The 27,764-nt window shown below is 39.6% G+C and overlaps 1 protein-coding gene across 1 annotated transcript in view; it reads left to right on the top strand.

Moving 5' to 3' along the window:
• Nucleotides 1-27,764, top strand: part of LOC113082500 (adhesion G protein-coupled receptor L1) — a 31,164-nt gene that overhangs the window by 547 nt on the left and 2,853 nt on the right. Inside the window, exons 3-18 of the mRNA XM_026254128.1 lie at nucleotides 103-430; nucleotides 2,030-2,326; nucleotides 4,248-4,351; nucleotides 4,560-4,745; nucleotides 5,114-5,152; nucleotides 5,237-5,417; nucleotides 5,681-5,803; nucleotides 13,850-14,055; nucleotides 15,140-15,313; nucleotides 15,403-15,612; nucleotides 17,799-18,019; nucleotides 18,101-18,167; nucleotides 19,587-19,678; nucleotides 26,537-26,705; nucleotides 26,785-26,940; nucleotides 27,074-27,170. Of these exons, the coding sequence (XP_026109913.1) occupies nucleotides 103-430; nucleotides 2,030-2,326; nucleotides 4,248-4,351; nucleotides 4,560-4,745; nucleotides 5,114-5,152; nucleotides 5,237-5,417; nucleotides 5,681-5,803; nucleotides 13,850-14,055; nucleotides 15,140-15,313; nucleotides 15,403-15,612; nucleotides 17,799-18,019; nucleotides 18,101-18,167; nucleotides 19,587-19,678; nucleotides 26,537-26,705; nucleotides 26,785-26,940; nucleotides 27,074-27,170 (2,650 nt within the window). The remainder of the gene's footprint in view (nucleotides 1-102; nucleotides 431-2,029; nucleotides 2,327-4,247; nucleotides 4,352-4,559; nucleotides 4,746-5,113; nucleotides 5,153-5,236; nucleotides 5,418-5,680; nucleotides 5,804-13,849; nucleotides 14,056-15,139; nucleotides 15,314-15,402; nucleotides 15,613-17,798; nucleotides 18,020-18,100; nucleotides 18,168-19,586; nucleotides 19,679-26,536; nucleotides 26,706-26,784; nucleotides 26,941-27,073; nucleotides 27,171-27,764) is intronic.

A 27,764-nucleotide genomic window follows, 5' to 3' on the forward strand; every position in this document is an offset into this window, starting at 1 on the left:
AACATTGATAGATTTTATATTAACTTCATGTTTATGTCTTGCTGCATTGTTTTGATTGGCTGCCTTCAAAATGTTCTGTGATCTGATTGTCTGGTATTTCAGGTGAACCCGTACACCCTGCGGTTTGAGGGGACGTGGCAGACGAGCTTTGAAAAGCGCATGGCATCAGACGCGTTCGTTGCGTGTGGCATCTTGTATGCCGTTCGTTCCGTGTACCAGGATGATGACAGTGAGGTGGGCGGAGACCTGATCCTGTACGCCTACGACACGCGACGTAACCGCGAGGAACCGGTGAGAATCCCGTTCCCCAACCCCTACCAGCACATCTCCTCCATCAGCTACAACCCCAGAGACAACCAGCTGTATGTCTGGAACAACTACATCGTCCTGCGGTACCCGCTGGAGTTCAGCCCGCCACAGCCCACCACAGGTCAGCACTTTGATACCTCAGAGGTTGCTCTTTCATTGCTCAGGAGGCTTAAGGAGATCTCAGTTACATGTTAAGTATAAACCAAATGAGTCAGTAGTTAGTTGCCCTAAAGCATGAGTATGTTTATTGTTCAGTCACTGCTTCTCTTTCAAAGCTCATGAGTTTGGAAGGATCAACTTTGTCTCAGTCTTTTCTCCTGAAACAAATTAAGTCAATTTTGAGTTTATAGCTGTAAAAATTAATGTTGAGAAGCAGCTCAGATCATTTTATCTTTGATGAGAAATATTTCAGTTCATACTGAGTCTCTTTCAATCAATATCCCACATACAGCAATGTGTGAATTTGTACTCTTGAAATGGATATATGGCATACATAAGCATATGGCATACTGTTCAATACAGGAACTGTCATCCAAAATGTGCTATAGTTTACATCAGAACATCCCGCCAGAGTACACTGTTATATTGACAACATGACTAAGTGATTTGACTGTCTTATTCGTAAACTATGACACAAGGACTTGTCATTCTGATGGCACTGACATGTTCATTGACAGATATTTATTTTTGAGAGACTAACTAAGGATTTTGAGCAAGAGACTGGCTTTTGCAGGTAATCCATGGTGTTTTGCTATTTGTACGAGTTGTTTTGAAAAATGCACTTACTGTTTTGCAAATCTCAAGGATGATTCGAGAAATGTACCAAAGCGACTGAGAAAAACTGTAGTCTTTAGAGAATTTGATGAGAAATATTTTAGATATCTGACTTTAGCCTGCAAAGTTGGCCAAGTCTGAGCACATTTTGAGATGTTGTAGAGATCTCATCCTCATTTCCTTAGTGGATTTCTAAGATGCTTTGATTGTCAGAAGATTTTTTGAGAAATGTGTTTTGGGTTCATATTAAAACCTCTTACATTCAAATGTAAGTACAGTTTAAGATGTGGTTGAGACCTCTTACAAATCAAATAGTTTCCTCAAAAGAAAAAGACATGGAGAAACACCTAAGATAATTTGGTCTTTAGATAATTTTATGAGAAATGTTTGTGTTAACATTGAAATCTCTTGACTTGAGATTGTAAACCTTGGAAAATCCAAGCCCAGTTTGAGAGGTGGTTGAGAATTTTCCGAATGTCATTGTTTCCTCAAGAGAAAACAGGTCTAATCTTTGATCTTTAGGGAATTTTGTGAGAAATGTTCATGTGTTCATATTGAGATCTCTGACTTTCCATTTCAAATCCTGCCAGACCTGAGCACAGTTCGAGATGAGATCTAAATCTTCCAAATCTCACCATTTTCACATTTTAAAAATCTGTGAAGCATTTGATCTTAAGTGAATTTTGTGGGCGAAAATCAAGACCTAATTTCCAAAAATCTGTAGAAGCAGGAGACTTTTGCTCAGAGTTGTTATTTGTAGTCGATACTTTTATTAAAAAACACCAACACAGATTGATTTTAATGATGCTTGGGTCTGTTAATGGTTCTGAAATGTCTGAATTCACTTGTAAATGTGGGTGGAACACTTGTAAATAAAATGTGTCAGGATTCCTATCACGTTTGCTTTCTGCTTTACCTCATTTTATGTTTGTCTTTGTCCTGTCAGATCCTCTCTCAACGCCTCTTCTCTCCACAACTCCTCCGAGTGCACTCTCCACCACTGTGTCCATGGGCTTCAGCCCCACTTCCATCCCATCCGTGACCTTCCACCCAGTGGGAGCTATAAACAGGGCTCCAGCAGGGCGGCCCATCACAGCCACGGTCCCGGTGACCATCAGGCCTCCCCGCAGGCCTCAGGGGCCGCGCACACCCATGTGTGAGGGCCGGGTGACTCGCGGGGTCCAGTGGCCCCCGACTCATCGTGGAGAAAGGGTGGAGAGGCCGTGCCCAAAAGGATCCCTTGGTCAGTAAGGGCTTGTAAACTGGTGTTTCAGGGGGTTTCATGTGTCGAGTCACAGTACAGATGAGTCAGAGCTAAAATAAACAACTCAGTGGGTGTGTTTCAGCTGCTGGTGGAAATACAATTCCGAGTTGAGTAAACTGTAAAAAAAAAAATATCATTTTGTTTCTAAATGTTTTTAGCAGCATGTAACCAGCGGCAACATTGTTTTTTCTGTGTAATGGCATTAACAACAGAATGTAGGTGATGATGATGAGCTGAAAAACATGTTGATGCATTGTGTTTGTAGTTTTCACATTTAAGTAGTCTAATTTTACATTTGATAATGTCCTTTTATTCTAGTGTCTCTAGCTGATGAGTTTGTATAATATATTCATGCACGCTGAATTCTCAGTCGAGAGGCGTTTGATGGCTAGTTTTTTAAAATCTTTGTCTTTTCCAAATCCAGTCCTCTTCTCATGAGAAAAAATTTAGAAACTGCTCAAATCATTTGATTTTCAAAGAATTTATTGTGATGTCTTTGAGTTAATATTGAGATCTCTGACAGGAGATTGCAAACCTTGGCACATCCAAGCACAGTTTGAGATGAGGTTAAAGTCTCTTCCGAATCTCAATGTTTTCTCAAGAGAAAGATGGAGAAACAGCTCAGATATTTGATCTTTAGGGAATTTGACGAGACATGTTTGAGTTCATATTGAGATCTCTGACTTTACATTTATGTAAATATTATTATTAATACTTATGCATTTGGCAGACGCTTTTATTCAAAGCAACTGAGATTGCATTCAGGCTAACAATTTTCTCTTAACGTGTTCCCGGGGATATGAACCCCCAACTTTGCGCTTGCTAAAGCAATGCTCTACCACTTGAGCTACAGGAACGTTAGATTCGATTCTAAATGTTAGACTTTTAGATAAAGAAATCTGGACAAAGCTTCAGATATTATCAAATTGGAGCAGTTTTTGTTCATAACCATTAGGTTTATTAAAAATACTGTAGTTTTCAAATATTTATCTTTGTGGAATGCGTTTAAGTAGTCTTGTTTCACAGTTGATGACATTTTATTATTCTAGCATCGTATCTCTAGTGGATGGCTTTGTGTAATATATTCATGAACGCTGCTGAACTCGCAGTGAACTCGCCTCTGGACAGTCGTGAGGTGTTTGATGGCTTCTGTTTTTCATAATCTTTGTCGTAGTCATTTATACGAAGCCTGCAGATACAAAATCAGTTTTTAATATAGTTTTTAAATGTATTTAGCATTATTATTAGAGGCAAGCAGTGTTTCTAACAGTCATTACCATCAGTGTTTTAGCTTGATCATACAGATTACATCAAGGCACTTGAAGGTCATATGCTAATGCTAGCTTTAAAGCCACAGTCTCCTGCAGAGGAAAACTTCTTCTAAAATGAATTTAAATGCCATTTTCTATTTGTATTATAATGATTGCACATGCAGTTTTTATTACCTCAGATGAATTTAGAGAGAACATGAAAATGTTTAAGAATTGCGGAAAGCGATTAAATGCTAAATGAAATAATGACCATTCTGAAATCTGAAATATTTCCAATTCAAAATCTTAATGTTGAAAAAACACGTGTGCATGCATCTGTCAGTTTCTTTATCTTTAATGAAACACTGAACTTTGCCAGAAAAAAAATCACCACACCCTTCAAGTGCGCATTTTATAGGTCAGAGTGTTTTCTGGGTGTTATGTTCCTGTTTGCGGTGCTTTCCACTGACGTTTTTTCTGTTTCAAGGTCAGATGTTTCTATACAGCTTCACAGTAGTCTCCCTGTTTTGTTTTGGGATATTTTGAATATTTCTAAAGGAATGCCTCTTATCAGGGTTTCCTCTTTCCTACGACATTGTTTTCTGTTTGGCAGCATTACTCCATTCTCCTTCTCTCGGTCCGTCATTCAGGTATTGCGTCCTATCAGTGTACGGCTAATGATGTGGTGTGGAACCCCAGAGGCCCCGACCTCAGCAACTGCACCTCGCCCTGGGTCAACCAGATCGCTCAAAAGGTCAGTCAAAGGTCAGAGGTCAGGTTTGAGACAGTCAAACTGGATATAGACAGGTAGACTGGTAGACAAATGGAAGGATGGATTGATGGTGGAGGGACTGACAGATAGACAGACAGATAGACAGATAGATAGATAGATAGATAGATAGATAGATAGATAGATTGATAGATAGATAAACAGATATTTGATGTCTCTCTCATCTCTGTAGATTAAGAGTGGGGAGAACGCAGCACATATCGCTGCTGTACTTGTCAATCACACACGGGGGCGGGTCTATGCTGGTGATGTCACTTCCTCTGTGCGTCTGATGGAGCAGCTGCTAGACATTCTAGACTCACAGCTGCAGGCGCTGCGACCCGGAAACAAGGAGTCAGCCACACGCAACTACAACAAGGTGTGTACACACACACATGTTTGTTTTTGTGTAAAGTGTGTTCATCCCATAGGTGTAATGGTTTTTATTCTGTACAAACTGTATATTCTATCGCCCTTCACCAACCCTACCCCTAACCCTAACCCTCACAGGAAACTTTGTGCATTTTCACTCTCAAAAAAAAAAACCTAATTCTGTATGATTTATAAGTGTTTTGAAAAATGGGGCCACGGGTTATGTCCTCATAAGTCACCCTCACCTTGTAATACCTGTGTCATACCCATGTCATTATACAGAGTTGTGTCCTGATATGACACAAAAACAAGAGCACACACACACACACACACACACACAAACTAGCATAGTAACAGTTTCTTGGTCTCTTTTAGCTTCAGAAGAGAGAGCGGACCTGTCGAGCATTTATTCAGGTAATCATGCAGCACACAGTCGTGCAGACACATGTGTCTGTGTCCGGCTGCTCACCTGAGTGTGTGTGTGTGTGTGTGTGTCAGGCGGTGGTGCAGACTGTGGATAACCTGCTGCGTTTGGAGGCGCTGGAGTCGTGGCAGGACATGAACGTCACAGAACAGTCACACACTGCCACCATGCTGCTGGATGTCATGGAGAAAGGAGCGTTTCTGCTGGCCAACAACCTGTACGGGGGTCACTTCAGCGACCGAGCACCCAACGTCGGTACGGATATACACCAGTGCTCAGACATTCAGGAACCATGTCTTCTGCTCATCAAGGCTGCATTTGTTAAATCAAAAATACAGAAAACTGTGAAATATTATTACAATTTAAAAGCAGCAGTTTTTTATGTGAATATCAGTTCAGATATAATGCATTGCTGTGATCAAATATGAATACCAACGTTATTTTTTGAAGGGGGGATTTTATAGATTTTATGCTTTTTGTTTTTAAAGAGCAAACTCGTGTGTGTGTGTGTGTTTCAGATCTGGAGGTGTATGTGCTCAACACAGAGATGGAGCTGAAGGATCTGTCCTTCCCGAACTCGTATGACAGTGACAGCACCATCCACGTGTCAGCATCCACCATCAAGCAGTACAGCCGCAACGGTCAGTCTCTCTCTCTCTCTCTCTCTCTCTCTCTCTCTCTCTCTCTCTCGGTGCATGCTGGGAAGGGTTGGGGTACGTGTGAGGGTGTTCACGAGGAGAGGAAGACAGATTTTGGGGGTTTTTTTCCCGCATATATATTTTTTTTTTTTTATGTTTCTAAGTCTATGAATGTTTGGTTGTTTTTCTAAAAATAACATCTGATTTGTTTTGTGAGTGTTTGTGAGTTTTTGAGGCGGCACTGGGATGGCGTCTGTCCCTGCGAGGACAGTGTCACAGGTGTCGCTCCGCCATGGAATCAGGTGTGTACCAGCTCAGGGCGTCACTGTTGAAGACGTGTTGCTGGCAATCGGTGAAAAAGTTGGTTATGAGAACATTACTACAGCATCCAGGATGAATAAAGCAGTGGTGGTTTTTGTCGAGAAGGAAGACATAGTAAATCAGTTGATAAGCGACGGAATTGTGGTAAGTGGTGATTTTCTTATTATCTCACCGCTTGTTGCTCCGACAACGAGAGTTACGATATCCAATGTGCCGCCTTTTATTCCAAATGACGAAATTGAGAAAGCTTTGTCGCGATATGGAAAAAAGGCTAGTGAGATTAAGATGATCCCGCTGGGGTGTAAAAACGCTGCTCTTAAACACGTTATGTCTTTCAGGCGGCAGGTGTTTATGTTCTTAAATGAACCAGAGCTGGACATTTCGTTCAGAGTCATGCATGAAGGGAAAGCGTATTTTATTTACGCAAACACGGGTAGTTTGAAATGTTTTGAGTGCGGGGATATCGGGCATAAACGGCACGCATGTCCACACAAGGCCCAGGTTAGTGAAGTTGAAGTTAGGCCTAGTACTTCTACTGCTGGTGAGAGCAGCAAGTCAGCTTCTGAGGATGTGCAGCCTCAAGCTGGATCACAGAGGAACATCGACAGTAATGGAGTGAGTGAAAGTCAGACTGAGAATGTCCATGAAATGGTTTATTCTGGTAAAAATAATGATATTTCTGAATTGGAGGACGCTAGTGTACTGAATGATGATGTAGCTACGGTTAGCGTTGAAAGGGTTTTTAATGAAAATTCTGAAATGTCTAATTCTGGTGAAATGTGTGATGCTGATTCGGGGATGAGAGATGATGATGCTTTCTCTGATATATCTGACATTGGATCACAGTGTGGAAGTGTGGACGATGTGTATAAATTGCAAGATATAAATAACTTCCTGGATGAGACCTTTGGAAGAACTGTTGAAGTTAAAGATTTTTTTCCTGATGAGAATAAATTCATACATACAGTGAAATTGTTGCAGAGAAATGTTAGCTTTGATGCGTTAAGCAAACAAAAAAGATTCAGGTTGAAGAAGATGTTAACAAAGCTAAGAAGGGATAAAATAAACGTTTCTCAAAACAAATCAAATGTTTAAGTCACATGTGGTGAACATTTCTCTTTGTTTTTTTGTTCTTTTTCTATCCTCTTTATATTTTCTTTCTTCCATGGAGCTGTTGAGGGTTGGCTCTTTAAATATTAATGGGGGTAGAGATGGTAATAAATTAGCAATGGTATCGGAGTTATTGTCAGGGTTTAGCAAGGGAGGAACTCAAGTGCAGACAGGGAATCTCAAACAAAGGGTTTATTAAATACAAAAAGGGGAAAACAAAACCCACGAGGGGGAAAACACTGACTAGGGAAAAAACTAAAACCAAACAAGACTGGGCAGACAAGATAAAGACACTTAACACTAACTATAAACAAACACTCACGGTATTACAAAGATTTCTTCAGGGATGACAATCACAATAGTGGAACACACATCACAAGTGATGAACACAGCTGAGATACACACAATGAACCGACGCAAGACAGAGCACACTAGGAGATCTAAATAGGGGAACTAATCAAGACACGACAGGTGTTACAGATAGGACAATCACGACACGACTAGGATAACAAGGGGGGCGGGGCAAGGGAACGAGACAACACAAGCACATGGCCCAAAGACAAGGCCATGCGCTTGTACACAAAACATGGGTCTGTCATGATCCTGCCTCAAGACTAGGAAAAATCAAGGACACGAGGGCAGAATCATGACAGAACCCCTCCCTTAAGGAGCGGCTTCCAGACGCTCCTCAAGGGAACATCAAACACGGGACACGACTGACATGACAGACTGGGACACAGACACAAACCAACAAGACATGACGAACAACAACAAGGGCAAACATGAATACACAACGGCAGGGTTGGGGTGACAAATCAAAAAAAACAAACAGGGAAGGGGAGGGGGCGGGACCACAAAGTTCGTGGGGGACAGACCAGGGCGGGTGGGTGGGGTAGGAATCTTAGGGGGACAGGACGAAGGCTGACGACGGGGGGTACGGGCAGGTCTGAGTGGTGAGGGGCGGGGAGGGGTCTCGGGACAACTGGCAGAGGACTTGGCAGGAGGGGTCACAGGACACGGGGCAACATCTACAGGGCGAGGGGCTACATCGACTGGACGAGGGGCGACCATATCAACGGGACGCGGGGGGACAACAGGACACATGACAACATCAGCTGGACACGGGGCGACAACATCTACTGGACACGGGGGGACCACAGGACACGGGGCTACACTCACGGGACACGGGGCTACACTCACGGGACACGGGGCTACACTCACGGGACACGGGGCTACACTCACGGACACGGGGCTACACTCACGGGACACGGGGCTACACTCACGGGACACGGGGCTACACTCACGGGACACGGGGAGACGACATCTACTGGGTTAGGGGACAAGACAGGACTGACGGGGACTTCTAAAATTCGAACAAGACGGGACAAATAATCAGAAAAGGCCTTAGCAGCTAGAACAATAGGCAGCTCCTTATGAGATGAGACCGACTGTACAAGAGTCTTTGCTGCAGAGTCGGCCGCGGCTCTCTCCTCCGCTCTCACGACTGCAGCTCTCTTCTTTGCCGGCTCGGGCACGCCCACCGCTGCTGGCTCGGGCACGCCCACCGCTGCTGGCTCGGGCACGCCCACCGCTGCTGGCTCGGGCACGCCCACCGCTGCTGGCTCGGGCACGCCAGCTCTCTCCGCTGCTGGCACGGGCACGCCAGCTCTCTCCGCTGCTGGCACGGGCACGCCAGCGCTCACCGCTGCTGGCACGGGCACGCCAGCGCTCACCGCTGCTGGCACGGGCACGCCAGCTCTCTCCGCTGCTGGCACGGGCACGCCAGCTCTCTCCGCTGCTGGCACGGGCACGCCAGCTCTCTCCGCTGCTGGCACGGGCACGCCAGCTCTCTCCGCTGCTGGCACGGGCACGCCAGCGCTCACCGCTGCTGGCTCGGGAGGAGACAGGGTCACAGGACCGGCAGGCCCCTTCTTCTTCCTCTTCCTCCTCGGGCGCGGTGCAGAGGCTACAGCTGGGTCAGAGGCGGGTTGGGGGAGTTTGGTCTCAGGCAGGGCAGCCTCGGACGCCGAAGACTCTGAAGCTGACTCCCACGACAATCGTCTCCCACGCTTCATGGGGAGACTGCTGGCTGTGGAAGGCGCCTCAGGACTCTGGGGGGGATCTGCCTGTTCCCCCAGGGTTGCCACGGCCAGGACACGACCCTCTGGGATCGTTGGCAGCTGGGTAGGTGGGGACCTCTGGGGCTCCTCCTCTCGCCCGCTCGCTCCGGAACGACCTCCCCTGGTCCCCCGGAACACCACAAGGCGAGAGCCCTCAAAACAATCTCGCTGGCTGGCTGATGCCATCCAGCATTGCCTCCTGTCTGCTGAGTTCCTTGGTGGTCGGTTCATTCTGTCAGGGTTTAGCAAGGGAGGAACTCAAGTGCAGACAGGGAATCTCAAACAAAGGGTTTATTAAATACAAAAAGGGGAAAACAAAACCCACGAGGGGGAAAACACTGACTAGGGAAAAAACTAAAACCAAACAAGACTGGGCAGACAAGATAAAGACACTTAACACTAACTATAAACAAACACTCACGGTATTACAAAGATTTCTTCAGGGATGACAATCACAATAGTGGAACACACATCACAAGTGATGAACACAGCTGAGATACACACAATGAACCGACGCAAGACAGAGCACACTAGGAGATCTAAATAGGGGAACTAATCAAGACACGACAGGTGTTACAGATAGGACAATCACGACACGACTAGGATAACAAGGGGGGCGGGGCAAGGGAACGAGACAACACAAGCACATGGCCCAAAGACAAGGCCATGCGCTTGTACACAAAACATGGGTCTGTCATGATCCTGCCTCAAGACTAGGAAAAATCAAGGACACGAGGGCAGAATCATGACAGTTATTTGGTATTAAAAAAATTAATGTAGCTTTCTTACAGGAAACACACTCAAGTGTAGATAATGAATCTGAATGGAGTAGATGGTGGGAAGGAACGAGTGTTTTAAGTCATGGGACAAATATGAGTGCTGGCATAGCCATTTTATTTGCTAAAGGAATGAATGTTAATATTTTAGCTGTTGAAGAAATTGTAAAAGGAAGAATATTGTTGTTAAAAATCAAATATGAGGGATTTGTATTTGTACTGATAAATGTTTATGCATCCAACAATGGACCTGAGCGTGTGAGGTCTTTTTTACAATTGAGGAGTGCTATTCAAAAAATTGATGACGATGTTTGTACAATCATTGGAGGTGACTGGAATTGCACTATTGATTTTATTCTTGATCGAAATGGAGAAGAACCCCATCATGAGTCAAGTGTTGTATTGTTAAAAATTTTAAAAAGTTTGATTTAATAGATATTTGGAGAAGAAGAAACACGGGAATCAAACAGTATACTTGGCTCAAAGCATCTAATAATAGGGTTAGCGGAGCTAGATTAGATAGATTTTATATAGGTAAAGAATGGAATAATAAAATAGCTGAGGTTTCTATTTTTCCCGTTGGTTTTTCAGATCACCATTTGATATTGTTTACTTTGAATATGAAAAGAACTTCAAAACCAAACTATTTTTGGCATTTTAATACTAAACTATTACAAGATGCTTTATTTTGTGAGAATTTTATATTCTTTTGGAATGACTGGAAGTTAAAAAAGGTTTCTTTTGAAAACGTGCTTATGTGGTGGGAGGTCGGTAAAGCAAACATAAGAACCTTTTGTCAGAATTATAGTTCACATTCTACTTCCATGGTGAAAGCAGCGGTACAAAAACTTCAAAGGGATATACAATCTTTGGAGAATATTCTTGTGATTAATAAGGATGATGGAAGGATAAAAAATGAACATTTGAATAAAAAGAAAGAACTTGGTTCATTATTACAAGAACAAGTGAAAGGAGCATTAATAAGAGCAAGAATTTGTTCTATTAAAGACATGGATGCTCCTTCCTCATATTTTTTTAATCTTGAAAAGAAAAGTGTGCAGCAAAAGCAAATGTATCATCTTCGGCGGCCTGACGGGGTCATAACCTCTGACACTTGGACTATAAAATAATTTCAAAATGTTTAGCAAATAGGTTGAAACATGTTTTGGAAGTATTAGTTCACAGGGATCAAACATACTGTATTCCTAATAGGTCAATTATGGACAATCTTTTTTTGTTAAGAGATGTCATTGATCTTAATCAATTCAATAATGTTGACCTGGGTGTTCTGTCGTTAGACCAAGAGAAGGCTTTCGATAGAGTTAATCACACATATCTTTATGAGGTTTTGAAAAATTTTGGGTTTGGAAGGAATTTTATATCTTATATTCAACTGTTATATTCTGAAGTGTTTGTGATTGTGAAAGCTGGTGGAGGATTGAGTGCACCAATACCTGTGTTAAAAGGGATCAGGCAAGGCTGTCCACTGTCTGGACAATTATATAGCCTTGTTATTGAGCCTTTGCTGTGCAGGCTAAGAAGAGATCTCAGTGGAATTAATGTCATGCGTGGAATCTCCATATCAGCTTATGCTGATGATGTAACTGTTTTTATTTCAAATCAAAATGATGTTAATATTTTAACTGAAACAATGAGAAATTATGGAAAGGCATCTTCAGCTAGGGTAAATTGGGGAAAAAGTGAGGGACTTATTATTGGTCAGTGGAAGGGTGGGCAAGGACCTCCAAAACTACCGGGTGGATTGTTGTGGGAAAGGGATGGGCTGAAAATGCTAGGGTGTTTTTTTGGAAATAAGCAATTTCAGAATAGAAATTGGGAGGGAATGCTGGAAAAGGTGTCTGCCCGATTGTTTAAATGGAAATCGCTATTACCATTGATGTCATACAGAGGAAGAGTTCTAGTTGTGAACAATCTGGCTGCCTCAACTTTATGGCATAGACTCATTGTAATGGAACCACCTGAAGAATTGATTTGCAAAATACAGAGGACATTTGTGGATTTTTTTTGGAGTGGAGAGCATTGGATTCGAGCGGCAGCTCTCTACCTTCCAGTGTACGAGGGAGGTCAAGGTCTGGTGGATGTGCGGAGCAAGATCTCTGCTTTTAGAATACAAGCAGCACAGAGGTTTCTGTATTGTAAGGATTTAGCTTGGACTGAGACTGCAAAAATGATTCTACAAAAAGCAGGTGGTCTTAAATTAGATAGACATCTGTTTTTAATGGAACTGCATAAAGTGAATCTGTCCGAAATTACACCTTTTTACCGGTCAATGTTGCACTCTTGGAGAACTGTTTTTTAAAGTGGAAAGAGATGTTGATGAATCTGGGAGTTGGATACGAGAGGAATGCTTGTTTTTCAACCCAATGATTCAGACAAGACTTTTGTCAGCTGTAAGCGTGCGTGCATGTTTACAAAGACATGGCATTGTGAAGTTGGGGCAACTTTTAAATAATGACCGATGGGAATCTGTGGAAACCTTGAAAGAATTGACAGGATTAAAGTCCTCACGCTTGACGGAAAAGCTGGTGGAAGAAATTGTCAATGCATTACCAAGTGGTTATAGGAAAAGCATTGGACAAGGATTTCTGTCAGACCCAAGTAATGAACCGGACTTTCCAAAAATAAGAGTTGCTGCTGTCGTCGGTGAAAGACAAGAAGATGAATCCACAGGTTCAATTTTGTCTTTTAAAACTCCACAGCTGGATTTGTTTAAAACAACATCAAAGAAAGCCATATATAACACTGCAGTAAAAGTTTTACTCAGAGGACAAAAGATCTCAAGGTGGCCAGTTTTGTTGAAGGCAGACTTTCTTGTAAGAGATAGATGGAGAACTCTGTATAAACCTCCAATCGAGAAAAGAACAGCGGATCTTCAATGGAGAATAATTCATGGTGCAATAGCTACGGACAAACATGTGGCACACCTGAACCCAGTAGTAGGGGTGGGATGTAGGTTCTGTGGGGAGGAAGATAATTTAGAACATTTGTTTTTAAAATGTAAAAGATTGGAAGGTCTTTTTGATGTTCTTAGTAGACTGTTTCAAGCTTTGGGTGAAGATTTCTCAGAGGAAGTTTTTATAGGGGGTGTGAAATATAATTTTTCAAAAAGAAGGAAGATGTGTCTGTTAAATTATTTAATAGGAACTGCGAAATTGACAATATGGAAAACCAGGAAAAATCGAGGTTTACAGTTAAATAGTACTAATGTTGAAGTGATGTTTAAGAAATTAGTAGCTGGCAGACTAAAGATAGAATTTGTATATTATAGTCTTGTAAACAATGAGACGGGTTTCAGTGATCTGTGGTGTGTTAATGAGGTTTTGTGTGTTGTTTCTGATGGACATCTGGTTTTGCAAATGTAATTTTTGTAAAAAAATTATTTCTTCTATATAATGTGAATTGTTGAAGATTTAGTGTTGTTTTAAATAAAGTTTTGTAAAACCTCTCTCTCTCTCTCTCTCTCTCTCTCTCTCTCTCTCTCTCTCTCCGTCTGTCTGTCTGTCTCAGACGCTCACACTCACAACATGCATCTAGACCTATTCTCTCAGTGTTGCCATGGCAACAGCCACCATGGTCACCGGCTCCTGTGGCGGTTGCCGTGGTGACGTGCGTGATGATGCGGGTTATTTTGAGAGCTGTGTGGGATGGGTCGTGTAGATCTGACACGTGACCGTGTGTGTGTGTGTGTGTGTGTGCATCAGGTCAGGTGAAGGTGGTGTTCACGCTCTATAAGAACCTGGGCTCGTTCCTTTCCACTCAAAACGCCACGCTGAAGACGGATGGAGAGCAGAAGTCAGGAGGACACGGTCTGGCCGTCAACTCACACATCATCTCTGCCTCCATGAACAAAGAGTCCAGCCGCGTGTTCCTGACCAAACCCGTCGAGTTCACACTGAGACACCTGCAGGTGCAAACACACACTGCAACCACTGCAACACACACACACACACACACACTGCAACACACACTGCAACACACACACACACACACTGCAACCACTTCAACACACTCACACACACACACACACTGCAACCACTGCAACACACACACACACACACACACTGCAACACACACTGCAACACACACACACACACACTGCAACCACTTCAACACGCTCACACACACACACACACACACACACACTGCATCCACTGCAACACACACACACACACACACACACACTGCAACACACACTGCAAAACACACACACACACACACACACACTGCAACCACTTCAACACACTCACACACACACACACACACACACACACTGCAACCACTGCAACACACCCACACACACACACACATATACAAACACACACACACACACACACTTACGCACAAATATGAATATAACAATATCTGATTATAATATCATAAAGTGGATTATTATATAAACACTATGTTGGCCAATGCCAATAAAGTTACATATAAAATGAAGAACCAGAAATGTGTAGGTACCAGAAATACACTACAGTTTAATGTTTGTTTTAAGAAATTAATACTTTTATTCGTCAAGGATAAATTAAGTCGCTCAAAAGTGTCAGTAAAGACAATTATAATGTTATGAAAGTTTATGAATCCTGAAAAATAAAATGCATCACTGTTTCCACAAAAAATATCGGGCAACACAACTGTTTTTAACATTGAAGGCAATCAAAAATCAGCATATCAGAATGATTTCTGAAGATCATGTGACACTGAAGACTATGAGTAATGATGCTGAAAATACAGCAGAGCATCACAGAAATAAATAATAGTTTAAGATATATTCACATAGAAAACATCTATTTTAAATTGTAATAATATTTCAGAATTTTTTTCTATATTTGTATTCAAAGAAATGCAGCCTTGGTTAGCAGAACACCTCCCTACCAAAAACATTCCCACCAAATCCAAATTGTACTGTAGATTAGAAAAAAAGCAAGTTAAATTTTATATTGCATAAGCATCCCACTCTTATGGGCGTGACTGTGTTGGTGTATTGCCAGCTGGAGAATCACTTCAATCCCAACTGTTCGTTCTGGAATTACTCGGAGCGCTCGATGACGGGTCAGTGGTCATCACAGGGCTGCAGACGTCTGCACAGCAACAACACACACACCACCTGCGCCTGCTCGCACCTCACCAACTTCGCCGTGCTCATGAACCACCAGCAGCCCGCCGTGAGTCTCACAAACACACACACACATACGTTTACCCTTCACACGGTGCACGTGTCCGTTGTTCACACTCTGTGGTTATCTTGTTCCAGTATCCCGGCGGCGTTCAGGGTCTGATCCTGTTCGTCATCACGTGGGTGGGGATGGTGATCTCTCTGGTGTGTCTGGCTCTGTGCATCTCCACCTTCTGCTGCCTGCGAGGCCTTCAGAGCGACCGCACCACCATCCACAAGAACCTGTGCCTCACGCTCTTCATCTCACAGCTCCTCTTCCTCATCGGCATGGACAAGACACACTATACCGTGAGTTCATGAGGACCAGACCTCATCAGAGCAAACCCCAGCTAACAAATAAAGATCCCCAGGATGTCCCCTAAATGGTCATAAAAGGACATTCACAGGACATGCAGTGACCATTCAATTAATTTAGGGGACTTTTGCTTTAAGGCATTTGAATGTCATTTTATTTTACTTTTAGGCTAACCAAAGACAACAGACATAGCAGCCAGGGCAAAATAGATTATTTTAATTGAACAGCTGTTAAGTGGCCGAGCTCTTTCCATGTGTGTGTCAGCTGTGGGGTTAGTTCTTCCCATTGTCTTCTAACCTAAAACAATCAAGTGAACACATTCGGTAGTGTTATGATTATATATTTGTCTAGGAGTATCGTTTCATTTAAAAAATAATCCTTAAAGACTGCTGACAATTTGGATTCTGAAATTTTGCACACATTTGTAGATATACGTCCCAAATTAGCATTTTTGCTGCATCAGTGTGTATTTTACCATTTGGAAATTAAATATTTAAGTTTAGACCAAAACACATCAAACCAAACAGGACTGTATCCAACTAAACCTGGTCATAGTAGAGTAACCAGGTTATATCAGACAGAATTTACTTAAACCAAGCCTCATCAGACCATTCAGACCCCAACATTAGAGTAAACTTGGCTACATCAGACCAAACAAGACTTTATCAGACTAAACCAAGCCTCATCAGACCATTCAGACCCCACCATTAGAGTTAACTAGGCTACATCAGACCATATCAGACTAAACCAGACCACATCAGACCAAACAAGACTAATCAGACTAAACCAAACCTCAACAGACCATTCAGACCCCAATATAAGAGTAAACTAGGCTACATCAGACCATATCAGACTAAACCAGACAATATTAGACCAAACAAGACTTTATCAGACTAAACCAGACCACATCAGATCAAACAAGACTTTATCAGACTAAACCAGACTACATCAGACCAAACAAGACTTTATCAGACTAAACCAAACCTCATCAGACCATTCAGACCCCAACATTAGAGTAAACTAGGCTACATCAGACCATATCAGACTAAACCAGACAATATTAGACCAAACAAGACTTTATCAGACTAAACCAGACCACATCAGATCAAACAAGACTTTATCAGACTAAACCAGACTACATCAGACCAAACAAGAGTTTATCAGACTAAACCAAACCTCATCAGACCATTCAGACCCCAACATTAGAGTAAACTAGGCTACATCAGACCATATCAGACTAAACCAGACAATATTAGACCAAACAAGACTTTATCAGACTAAACCAGACCACATCAGATCAAACAAGACTTTATCAGACTAAACCAGACTACATCAGACCAAACAAGAGTTTATCAGACTAAACCAAACCTCATCAGACCATTCAGACCCCAACATTAGAGTAAACTAGGCTACATCAGACCATATCAGACTAAACCAGACAATATTAGAACAAACAAGACTTTATCAGACTAAACCAGACCACATCAGATCAAACAAGACTTTATCAGACTAAACCAGACTACATCAGACCAAACAAGAGTTTATCAGACTAAACCAAACCTCATTAGACCATTCAGACCCCAATATAAGAGAAAACTAGGCTACATCAGACCATATCAGACTAAACCAGACTACATCAGACCAAACAAGAGTTTATCAGACTAAACCAAACCTCATCAGACCATTCAGACCCCAACATTAGAGTAAACTAGGCTACATCAGACCATATCAGACTAAACCAGACAATATCAGACCAAACAAGACTTTTATCAGACTAAACCAGGCCACATCAGATCAAACAAGACTATCAGACTAAACCAGACTACATCAGACCAAACAAGAGTTTATCAGGCTAAACCAAACTTCATCAGACCATTCAGACCCCCAACATTAGAGTAAACTAGGCTACATCAGACCACATCAGACCAAACAAGACTAATCAGACTAAGCCATACCTAATCAGACCAAATAGTCAACCTGATTCTGAGCACACCAGATCACATCGGACTAAACCAGGCTACATCAGACCACATCGGACTTTACAAGACTTGATCAGGCTAAACCAAACCTTATCAGACCAAACTGTCAACCTAATTCTGACCACATCAGAGTAAACCAGACCTCCTCAGCAGTGAAGTGCTCATGCATCAGGTGTGTGTGTGTGTGTGTGTGTGTGTAGGTGGTGTGTCCGGTTCTGGCCGGTCTGCTGCACTTCTTCCTGCTGTCCGTCTTCTGCTGGCTCTGCATGGAAACGGTGCAGCTGTATGTGCTAATGGTGGAGGTGTTTGAAAGCGAGACGTCTCGTCGTAAGTACTACTACCTCTCCGCATACGGCTTCCCCACACTGGTGGTGGCCATATCCACGGCCATCGACTACAGGAGCTACGGAGGACCCAAAGCGTGAGTGTGTTTCCATCCGCAGAACTCATCGGTGGGATCGGTGTGTTTGTGTGTGTGTCATTTCACTCTTGTTTTTGGTAGTTGCTGGTTAAGGGTGGATAACTACTTCATCTGGACGTTTATTGGCCCTGCCTCCCTCATTATTCTGGTAAGATAAATTTACTTATTAATTTATAAAATGTTAAAAAACATATTTGACATATTCACACCTTTGTATGTAGACGGAGCTTATAAATGTGACCCTGCAGCACAAAACTAATCTTAAGTTGCATGGAGATATGGGTCAAAATTATAGATTTTTCTTTTATGCCAAAAATCATTAGGATATTACAGTTTTTGCCCCTTGCTTGAACACTATAGACCCATGCTTAGACTAAAGTAACACAAGTTGAAGCTTTTGTTACCATACCTCAAACACATGTATCCATACCTTAAACAAAAGCGCTGCTTTACACTCTAGTTGCAGTTCTGCAACACACTTACTCCTTTATGCAACACACTTGGTCCTGCATACTACACTCTATTTCATACATAAGACACTTCGTTCAAAAATGAAATCTCAGAGTGCCATTTGGAAAACACATGTATCCAAAATACAAAACACATCGGGTGATTGCTACCACTCAAATACACAACTGAAGGCACTTACTTGCAAAACTGAACATCAATCAGCCAGCTACAAAAAGCCCTCAGTTTAGCCATTTCAAGAATTTTACAGGGAGAGCAAGAGGAAGAGGAAGAGCAAGAGGAAGAGGAGGTAAAAAGAGGAAGAGGTGATAAACCCAACACTTATCACCATTATGGTGACATCAGACCAAACTATTACTTTAAACAGATATCAACATCTAAACATATGCTTAAATCTTAATTAGAATGTTAGAGGATAATGTTCTAATAATGTTATTAATAAACAAATTTAGAATGTTTTTAGAGAACGTTATCCTATCTTTTGATAGAATGTTCCGGGAACAAAAATAAAACTACCTGCTATAAACATTGTTAGAAAATCCATGGGAATGTTCTTAAGAACATTTTTAGAACACAAAAATTCTAGCTGGGTGTGTGTGTGGGTGTGTATTTATTTTCAATCAAAAAAAATATTTTTTGCTTATGTTGTAAGCATTCATTTTCCTTTCCAGTATGGAGAATATCTTGACCAATTATCTGACCAGCCTAACAAATCCAACAATCCTTATTAATACATGTGTCCACACAAAAATATTTACATTTTAATATTGTTTTTAAAATGTATTAATTTTCTTATTAATATATTTTTTCTAAACCATTAAAACTGTATACCATATAAATATATATATATATATTTATTTATTTATTTACAAGTTTATGCAGATGAACTGCTATATATGTACAAGCAGAACACATTCTGAATAATATTGCGTATCTCACAATGCAGTGTGCTTCACTAGACCCTCGATTCCCAGCAAGAATGATTTGACTAAAATGACTAAGAATGCAAAATATCTTTGTGAGGGGATAAAAAACTTGCTGGAATGAGTGTTTTTCCGCTCTCTTGAGAGCTGTCTGACCTTTGACCTCTTGTGTTCAGCTGAACCTAGCAGTGCTGGTCGTCACCATCCACCGGATGCTGCGTCACTCCACCGTCCTGAAGCCAGACTCCAGCCGATTCGACAACATCAAGTGAGAATGCAGGGGTCCACAGCAAAATCCTCAGTGTTAATTTAACACTCTGAGGCTGGTCTCATATAAACTCTGAAGCAGTGTTAAAAGTAACACTGAAGCAGAGTTGAAGTTAATGAGATAATTAAGAAGTTAATTTATTTATTTATCAGTTTATTTAACAGGGACAATGCACTATAACATTGCTACAGTTTCATGCAGCCGATGCTCTACATATAGGCTTCTAGCCAATGGCTAGTTTGCAGCCTCAGTACCTGGTTAGGCAAAAAAAAAAAAAAATAAATAAATAAAAAAAATGCAATAAAATAAAATAAACAACTAAGTCTATGTACAACCACCAATGTTCACATATCTGCTTTTGTTTGAACCACTTTTTCAGTTTTGTTTGAAAAATATTCAACTGTGCTTGCATTTTCAATTCAGCTGACAAGCTGTTCCATAACAATGTACCTTGAACTGTAAATGTAGATTGTGCAAATTTAGTTTTTCTCTGTGTTGCTATACAGTTCTGTGTAGTTGCACCTCTTGTAGCGATACCCTACTACTCTGTTTTGATATTAATTTGCATATAACTTTTGGCGCAAGATTGTTTAAACATTTAAAAAACATTTTAATAACAGATGAATTTATAAAATTTTCAAAACTAAGCAAACTATATTTTTGTAAAATGCTACAGTGATGCCATCTGGTTGGTTTCTTATCCAAAACTTTTAGTGTTTGTATATATAGGGATCTAACAGGTTTAATAGTCAGTTGAGAAACCTGACTCCAGACAGTCACACAGTAAGATAAGTGTGAAAAAATCATTGCATGCATGTATAACTTGGCTGCTTTCAAGGATATATATGGTCTAATCATGTAAAAACAATTCAGATTTGTTTTGATTGTTCTACATAGCTTCTTAACATGCATATCAAATTTCAAATGAGAGTCTAAAATAACACCTAAATATGTAAAATTATTAACTGTTTCAATTTCCTTTTTGATTGATCTTAATTAAACAATCACTCATTTCCTTCTTTCTGATTGAAAAACACATTGAGACAGTTTTTGTACAATTCAGGGTCAAACAACTGTTCTGTAACCACTGTGACACACCAATCATTTCATTTGTTAATATTTCTGCGGCTAAACTTGGAGTCTTTGCAGATACATAAATGACTGTGTCATCTGCATATAACTGACATTTTGTATGCTTACAACAGTTTGGAAAATCATTAACATATAAGGAAAACAACAATGGGCCCAAAACTGACCCTTGAGGGAGACCCATATTATTATTTCGTAAAGCTGATCTTGAATTATTAATTTTAACACACTGATCTCTGGATTCTAAATATGATCTAAACCAATTCATTGCCTGCTGAGTGAAGTTAAATAAATTTAATTTGTGTAGGAGAATTTCATGATTCACAGTATCAAATGCCTTTTTGAGATCTAAAAACACTGCACCTACTACATTACCTTTATCTAAGGATTCCTTAATAAATTCTGTGAGATAGCAGTTTGCCATTTCTGTTGAATACTTATGCCTAAAACCAAACTGTTTAGAATAAAGTAAATCATGTTTTTCTAAATAATTGATAAGTTGTTCAGCTACCAATTTTTCCAGAATTTTTGAAATTGCAGGAAGAATATAAATTTGTCTATAATTCTGAACCTCATCAGCTGATCCTGCTTTGAAAACTGGAGTTACAATACTAGTTTTCCAATTTGAAGGGAATTTATTTTCTCTAATTCATAAATTTATCAGATTTACCAAGGGCTTTATCAGACAAGCACTATATGTTTTTACAAATGCAGTATCCATTCCAAATATCTTTAGCCCTTGAGTTATTCAGTTGATTAATAATTTGAAGTATCTTATGATCATCAACCTCAGAAATATGAAAGGATGAGGGTGTGCCATTTATTACATTTTGAGGTAGTTGTATAGTTTTAAAACACATAGCAAGCTCTTCCACAGACTGAGTAAAATATCTATTAAATTCATTGGCAATTTCAGTGCTATCAGTACTTAATCTACCATTTATGTTCAGCTCCACTAAAGGTTTTCTTTGTGTACCCTCTTTTTTAGAAAGTTTATTTATACACTTCCAAAGAGATGAGCTATTTCCTCCTGATTTTGTAACCAATTGCTCAAAATATGCAGTTTTTGCCTTCCTCATATCACTAATTACTTTATTTCTTAATGATTTAAAATGTATAATATCTGTCTGCGTTTTTGTAAGCAATGACTTTTTCAAAGCTATATCTCTCTTTTTCATTAGTTGATAGATATCTGAATTTAACCATGGTAGAGATACATTTTGTCTACATTTTAGCGGTTGTGTGTATTTTTGAATAGTTTTTTCAGTAGTTCTCATCACAGTTTCACTGTTTTTGTCCAATTCACCAATTTGTAATGTAAATACATCATCCCAATTTATGTTTTTCATATCATTTTCAAATTTTAACATTTTGCTCTGAGGAATACCTACTTTTCCTGATTTAAAGATTTGATGAAAATTATTCTGCAAACGTTTCTTTGTTAATTTCCTAACCACCAGGATCATGTTATGGTCAGACAAACCTGTCAAAAGATTATATGTTTTTATTACCTGTTCAGGTTTATTTGTAAATACAAATCAATAAGAGTTTTACTTGTTTTTGTTATTCTTGTTGGTCCTTTTATTAACTGGTTAAATTTGTGTTTTGCTATAATTTATTTCAGTTTTTGCTTACTATGTTTGTCTGACCAATTTATGTTAAAATCTCCAAATATAACAGTTTCAATACGCCCATTTAAAAACTTCAACATTTCCTCTAAATTATTATAAAAAGACATGTCATATGAAAGTGGATTATACAAGATCACAAGATTAAAATTAATTTTTGGGGACAATATAACATTTAACGCCAAACATTCTAATCCAGCAATATCTAGTTGTACCTCAGCACATTTAAAAATATCCTTAATATAAATCATTACTCCCCCTCCTCTTCGTGATGGTCTATCCTTTCTATAACAACTATAACCAGGAATATCAATCATGCATGATGGTATACTGGTAGACAACCAAGTTTCACTTAACGCTAAGAAGTCCAGGTTTGAGTTCATAAGCAGGTGTTCAATTTGGTCCCTCTTTGATATAATACTTCAGATATTCAGGTGCCCCCCTAAAATACCCTTTGGTTTGAGTTTTGAGTCCCTGATCACTCTGGCATGATTCACAGTCTGAAATAATTTAAACTGTTTCTGTTTCTGTGCAGCATGGTTGATGGCTCCTTTTGTCTTTAAGTTTTCATGAAGTACTTGTAGTTCATCTGTTTGTTTTGCTCCAGACAACATATCATTTTGTCTATGGAAAAGAGATTGTTTAGACTCACCAAAGTTCTCTGAATCAGGGACATAAATTGAGTTATGATTGAGAATTATTGAAGACACCTGATGTTAACAAGCAGAATCACCCAACCAGAAATTCACAATTTGTGTGTCACCATTATAGTGGTCAGTGTTTGCTTTAGTTGGTATCTTGGTTTGTTACTTTTTAATTTTAAAATTAGTTTGGCAAGCCAAGATCAAAAATCATCTGGTGGTGATGATTATGTTTTAATAATCATTGCTTGACTTTAAAGAGCCACACAGATGGGAAATCCAAAATTACCTGTATTACAGTGTATGGTGTAGCTGTCCATCAGTGTAAACAATGTGCAAAGTAATTAAACCAAAAAGTACACGATTTATAAAGTTATTGGCTTCTAAAGGAAGGAGTCGACTCTGAATCGCTGAAACGAGTCGTTATAGATTTCAAATCTCATTATAGATTTTTGCCCATCTCTATGTACGTCACTAGAACACTTTGCATAATAATCTCCGCCTACCGTCTTGGGAGAAACGGAACTCTGACCTGCCCCACCCTCACACAGACGCTCTGGTTGGTGTGAGAGCATCATGTCGAGGAAACAGTGTGTTTTTAATTGTAAAGGCAAGTTTGGTTTTATTTTCACTGCCAACGAATGAAGATCAGAAGAACCAATGGCTAAAACTCATTTTTACCACAATACCAGAGCAGTACAACAAATCCCTTTTGTTGTGTTCACAACAATTCACTGATGACTGCTTTTCTAATCTCGGTGAGTACAGCGGGATTTTCAAAGCGTTTGGCCATAAAAGATGGTTCATTACCAACTTTATTTAGAACAACGAGCATCTCCGAATCACAACGCGAAGTATGATTATGAAGTTAGCGTATCAGTATGTGTGCTGTTTGCAGACTTTGTCTGCGCTGATCGTCATGTACAAATACGTCATTAAAATGAACTGTAACTCTGTGAATACTCAAAGAAGAGACATGAGAGAGATATCTATAGAAAGCTTGACATGTCTTCTTTAAAACTAAACAAGTGCTGCTAACAGATATTCTGTGATAAAGTAATCCATATGAAAACAACGCGATGTCTGTTTTTCACGTCTCCCTTCATTATATCTAATGTGACCACGCCCCCGCGCTGAACGCTATTCAGATTCAAACTGAAGCCCGGCTTGAATACACACACACAGAAGAAAAAGCAGCCAGACTGTTCAAGTTTTTTATTTTACTGTTTGCTTCGCGGTGAGAGGAATAAGACATAATTCACCCCAAAAAGATGCTAACGCATTGTTTACCTTGAAGTTGTGTGTGGAACAACCAATCAAAACTGACTATGTCCAATCAGAACACAGTATGCTACCGAAAGATGGGGTTTAAGGAAACTGAATCTTTTGTACAGCTTTGCACGAACCTTTTAGGGATCTCTTAGAATTGAGGTAATTTTAAAATGATATTTTGACAAAATTACAATGTTTTTTAACCTGGGATGGATTTAAACCTATTGTACAGGACTTATAAACAGTGATAGGAAGCTTAGAATTTTCATCTTACTGGCTTTTTAATCACTGAACTCATTTGCAGTTTCTTCTCTAAGCAATATTTCAATTATTGATCGTAACAGCTCTTCTATAAATTTTGTAGGCATCTCTTGCGAACGATTCTGAGTTTTTTTAATTTTTTTTATTAAAGAGTTTTTTTTATTCTAGGTGCACAAAGATAACAAGAATCAGCGTATGAATCTCAACAACGGTTATAAACAGATCTACTCTGAACATCACAAAACTAGATACTAAAAATTCACATAAAAACAGCAAAAGTAAAATATAGTTAGAATAAATAGTTAAAAAGACAGTTTCAGCTCATAATTTATTCATGCCGCAATGCATGATGGGAGCCATGGATGAGTTTTTATTGGCTACAACATGCTTTTTTGATGGTCACCATTGTTGTAATGCTCACGCTGATTCTTGATGTCTGTGTGTTTAGATTATAGATTTTTTTCTTTATGTAGAACTAAATTTTAAAAACAAATTTGTCTTATCGCAAAAAAAAATCAGGATCTCTTTTTCTTTCACCTAATTTATATACCCTATAAAGAAACCCAAACTCAGACTTTCAGGTCACTCCATGATAATAGTTCAAACCACAATCAACACCACATGATTGCCTCTACTCTGGTCCTTCTGTATGTTTTAACTCAGTTATCACAGCCACACAAAATCTTAAGTAAATAACTGAAGGTTCAAGATCCCAACTAAAGCAAACACTGACCACTATAATGGTGACACACAAATTGTGATTTTCTGGTTTGTTGATTCTGCTTGTTAACATCAGGTGTCTTCAATAATGGTCAATCATGACTCATTTAACTTCTTAATTATCTCATTAACTTCAACTCTGCTTCAGTGTTTTACTTTTAACACTGCTTCAGAGTTTATATGAGTCCACAGACTTTACACTCAGAGTGTTAAATTAACACTGGAGATTTTGCTGTTTCCTGTAGCCTCGGCCACAGCACATAATATTTCATCTCATGCTGTGAGTGCTCTATTAGACAGTAAAATATATAGCCTCAGCTTCCTGGCATGACATACTGCTGTTTCCTGCTGTTTGACACTCAGGAAGGAGTTTCCTGTGCTCCTCATGTGATCAGCAACCACATCATCACAACTATTGCAAACTTGCGTAGTTTTATTTCTGCAGGGGTTAGATTATTGACAAAAAATATATAAAATAATAATAATATAATAATAATAAACTTTGAAATCCTGATAAAATGAAAAATATAAGAATTTTATATATATATATATATATATATATATATATATATATATATATATATATGTATATATATATATATATATATATATATATATATGTATATATATATATATATATATATATATATATATAATTAGGATTTTTTATATATTATATTTGTTTTTAGGTTAAAGTTTTATTAATTTCATTTTGTTATCATTTTTCTTATTTTTTTACATGCATTTAGTTTGTATTCATTTATATTTCTGTTTTACTTGTAGTTATTTTAATTTATTAGGTATTTTGTTTATTTTTGTTTATTTTAATCATATCTGTTTGTTTATTTGTTTTTTGTTTGTTTTAGTTTTAATTATTTTAATTTTATCAGCATTTTATTTGTTTCAGGTTTTAAGCTTGTCTGTTGTGCTTTTATACATTTTTATTTGTTTTAGCTGTAGTAATTTAATTAAAAGGTTGTTTTTATTAAAAAAAGATTACACTTTTATTATTTTATTTCACTTTTAGTAATTTTAGCTTAACAGGCATTATTCATTTTTAACATCTGTTTAGGTTTTATTCATTTCTTTTACAGTTTTAGTTGTAGTAATTTCATGAAAATTAGACATTTTGTGAGTTTTTGTAATCTGTTTAATTTCTGCTAGTGTTAAGTGTATGCAGTTTATAAATGTTTTCAGTGTTGTAGTCTTAGTTTGGTAACCATGTGTGTGTGTGTGTGTGTGTTGAGGTGCTGGACGCTCAGCTCTATCACGCTGCTGTTGCTGGTGTCTCTGACGTGGATCTTTGGTCTCCTGTTCATGAACGACAACAGCGTGGTGATGGCTTACCTCTTCACCTCCTTCAACGCCCTGCACGGCATGTTAATATTCCTCCTGCACTGTGCGCTGCAGAAGAAGGTGTGTGGCTGTTTACATGTTATTCTCACGTGTTTGTCCTCCTGACCTGGTTTCACCCACAGCGCTGTGTGTTCAACAGGTGCAGAAAGAATACAGCAAATGCTTACGTCAATCATCCTGCTGTGGCCACGCCTCCTCCACCGGTTCCCACGGTTCCCTCAAGAGCTCCGCCCACAGAGGAAACAATCGCTACTATGGCGGCAGCCAATCACGACATGCACCTGCACCAAGACAGGTAAAACCCACCCACCTGTGTCTGTCCCAGATATCAGCCTTACAGGAACCTGCACACCTGTGGCTCAAATCTCACCTGTGCGTGTGTGTGTGTGTGTGTGTGTGTTTGTGTGTGTGTGTGTGTGTGTGTTCAGAGCCGTATCAGGAGGATGTGGAACGACACTGTTCGACGGCAGACAGAATCGTCCTTCATGGCAGCTGAGATCAACAACACACCCACACTCACCCGAGGTAAAGCACACACATCCAGATAATCATCATTTCATTTTATTTAGTTATATAGAAAAATCTACATCTCGCTTGTGTACAAATATAAATATTACTATAAAGAAATAAAACAAAATATAAAATGCTTTGAAATAATTTTCTGTGCATACATTATTAATAGATTTTAATAATTTATTCAATAAAATACACAGAAAAGTAAAGCTTTTTTTTATGCGTACGTTTCATATCCGCATATATATATACGTTTCATATCCGCATATCCGCATATCCCCCCCCCCCCCAAAAAAAAAAACCACAAATGTTTTCTTCCTGAAATTCACACCCTAAGAGCACCATTTCCCAAACACGACCCACATCAACTCTGTAATGTATCCCTGCACCTCTGTAAGGATCATGCTGTTTTTCCTCAGGCACTATGGGTAATCACCTCCTAGCCAATCCTATGCTACAGACCCGATCTGGCTCCTCCCCTTACAACACCCTATTGGCTGAAACATTCACCTCCCCCTCACCAGCAGTTTTCAACGCCACTGGTCAGTGTGTGTGAGGAAGAGCACTGTTTTATGTGTTTTAGATGTATGTATCTGTATTCACTTG

The sequence above is a fragment of the Carassius auratus genome, unplaced genomic scaffold (genome assembly GCF_003368295.1).
Source record: "Carassius auratus strain Wakin unplaced genomic scaffold, ASM336829v1 scaf_tig00036401, whole genome shotgun sequence".
In the NCBI taxonomy this organism is placed as follows: Eukaryota; Metazoa; Chordata; class Actinopteri; order Cypriniformes; family Cyprinidae; genus Carassius; species Carassius auratus.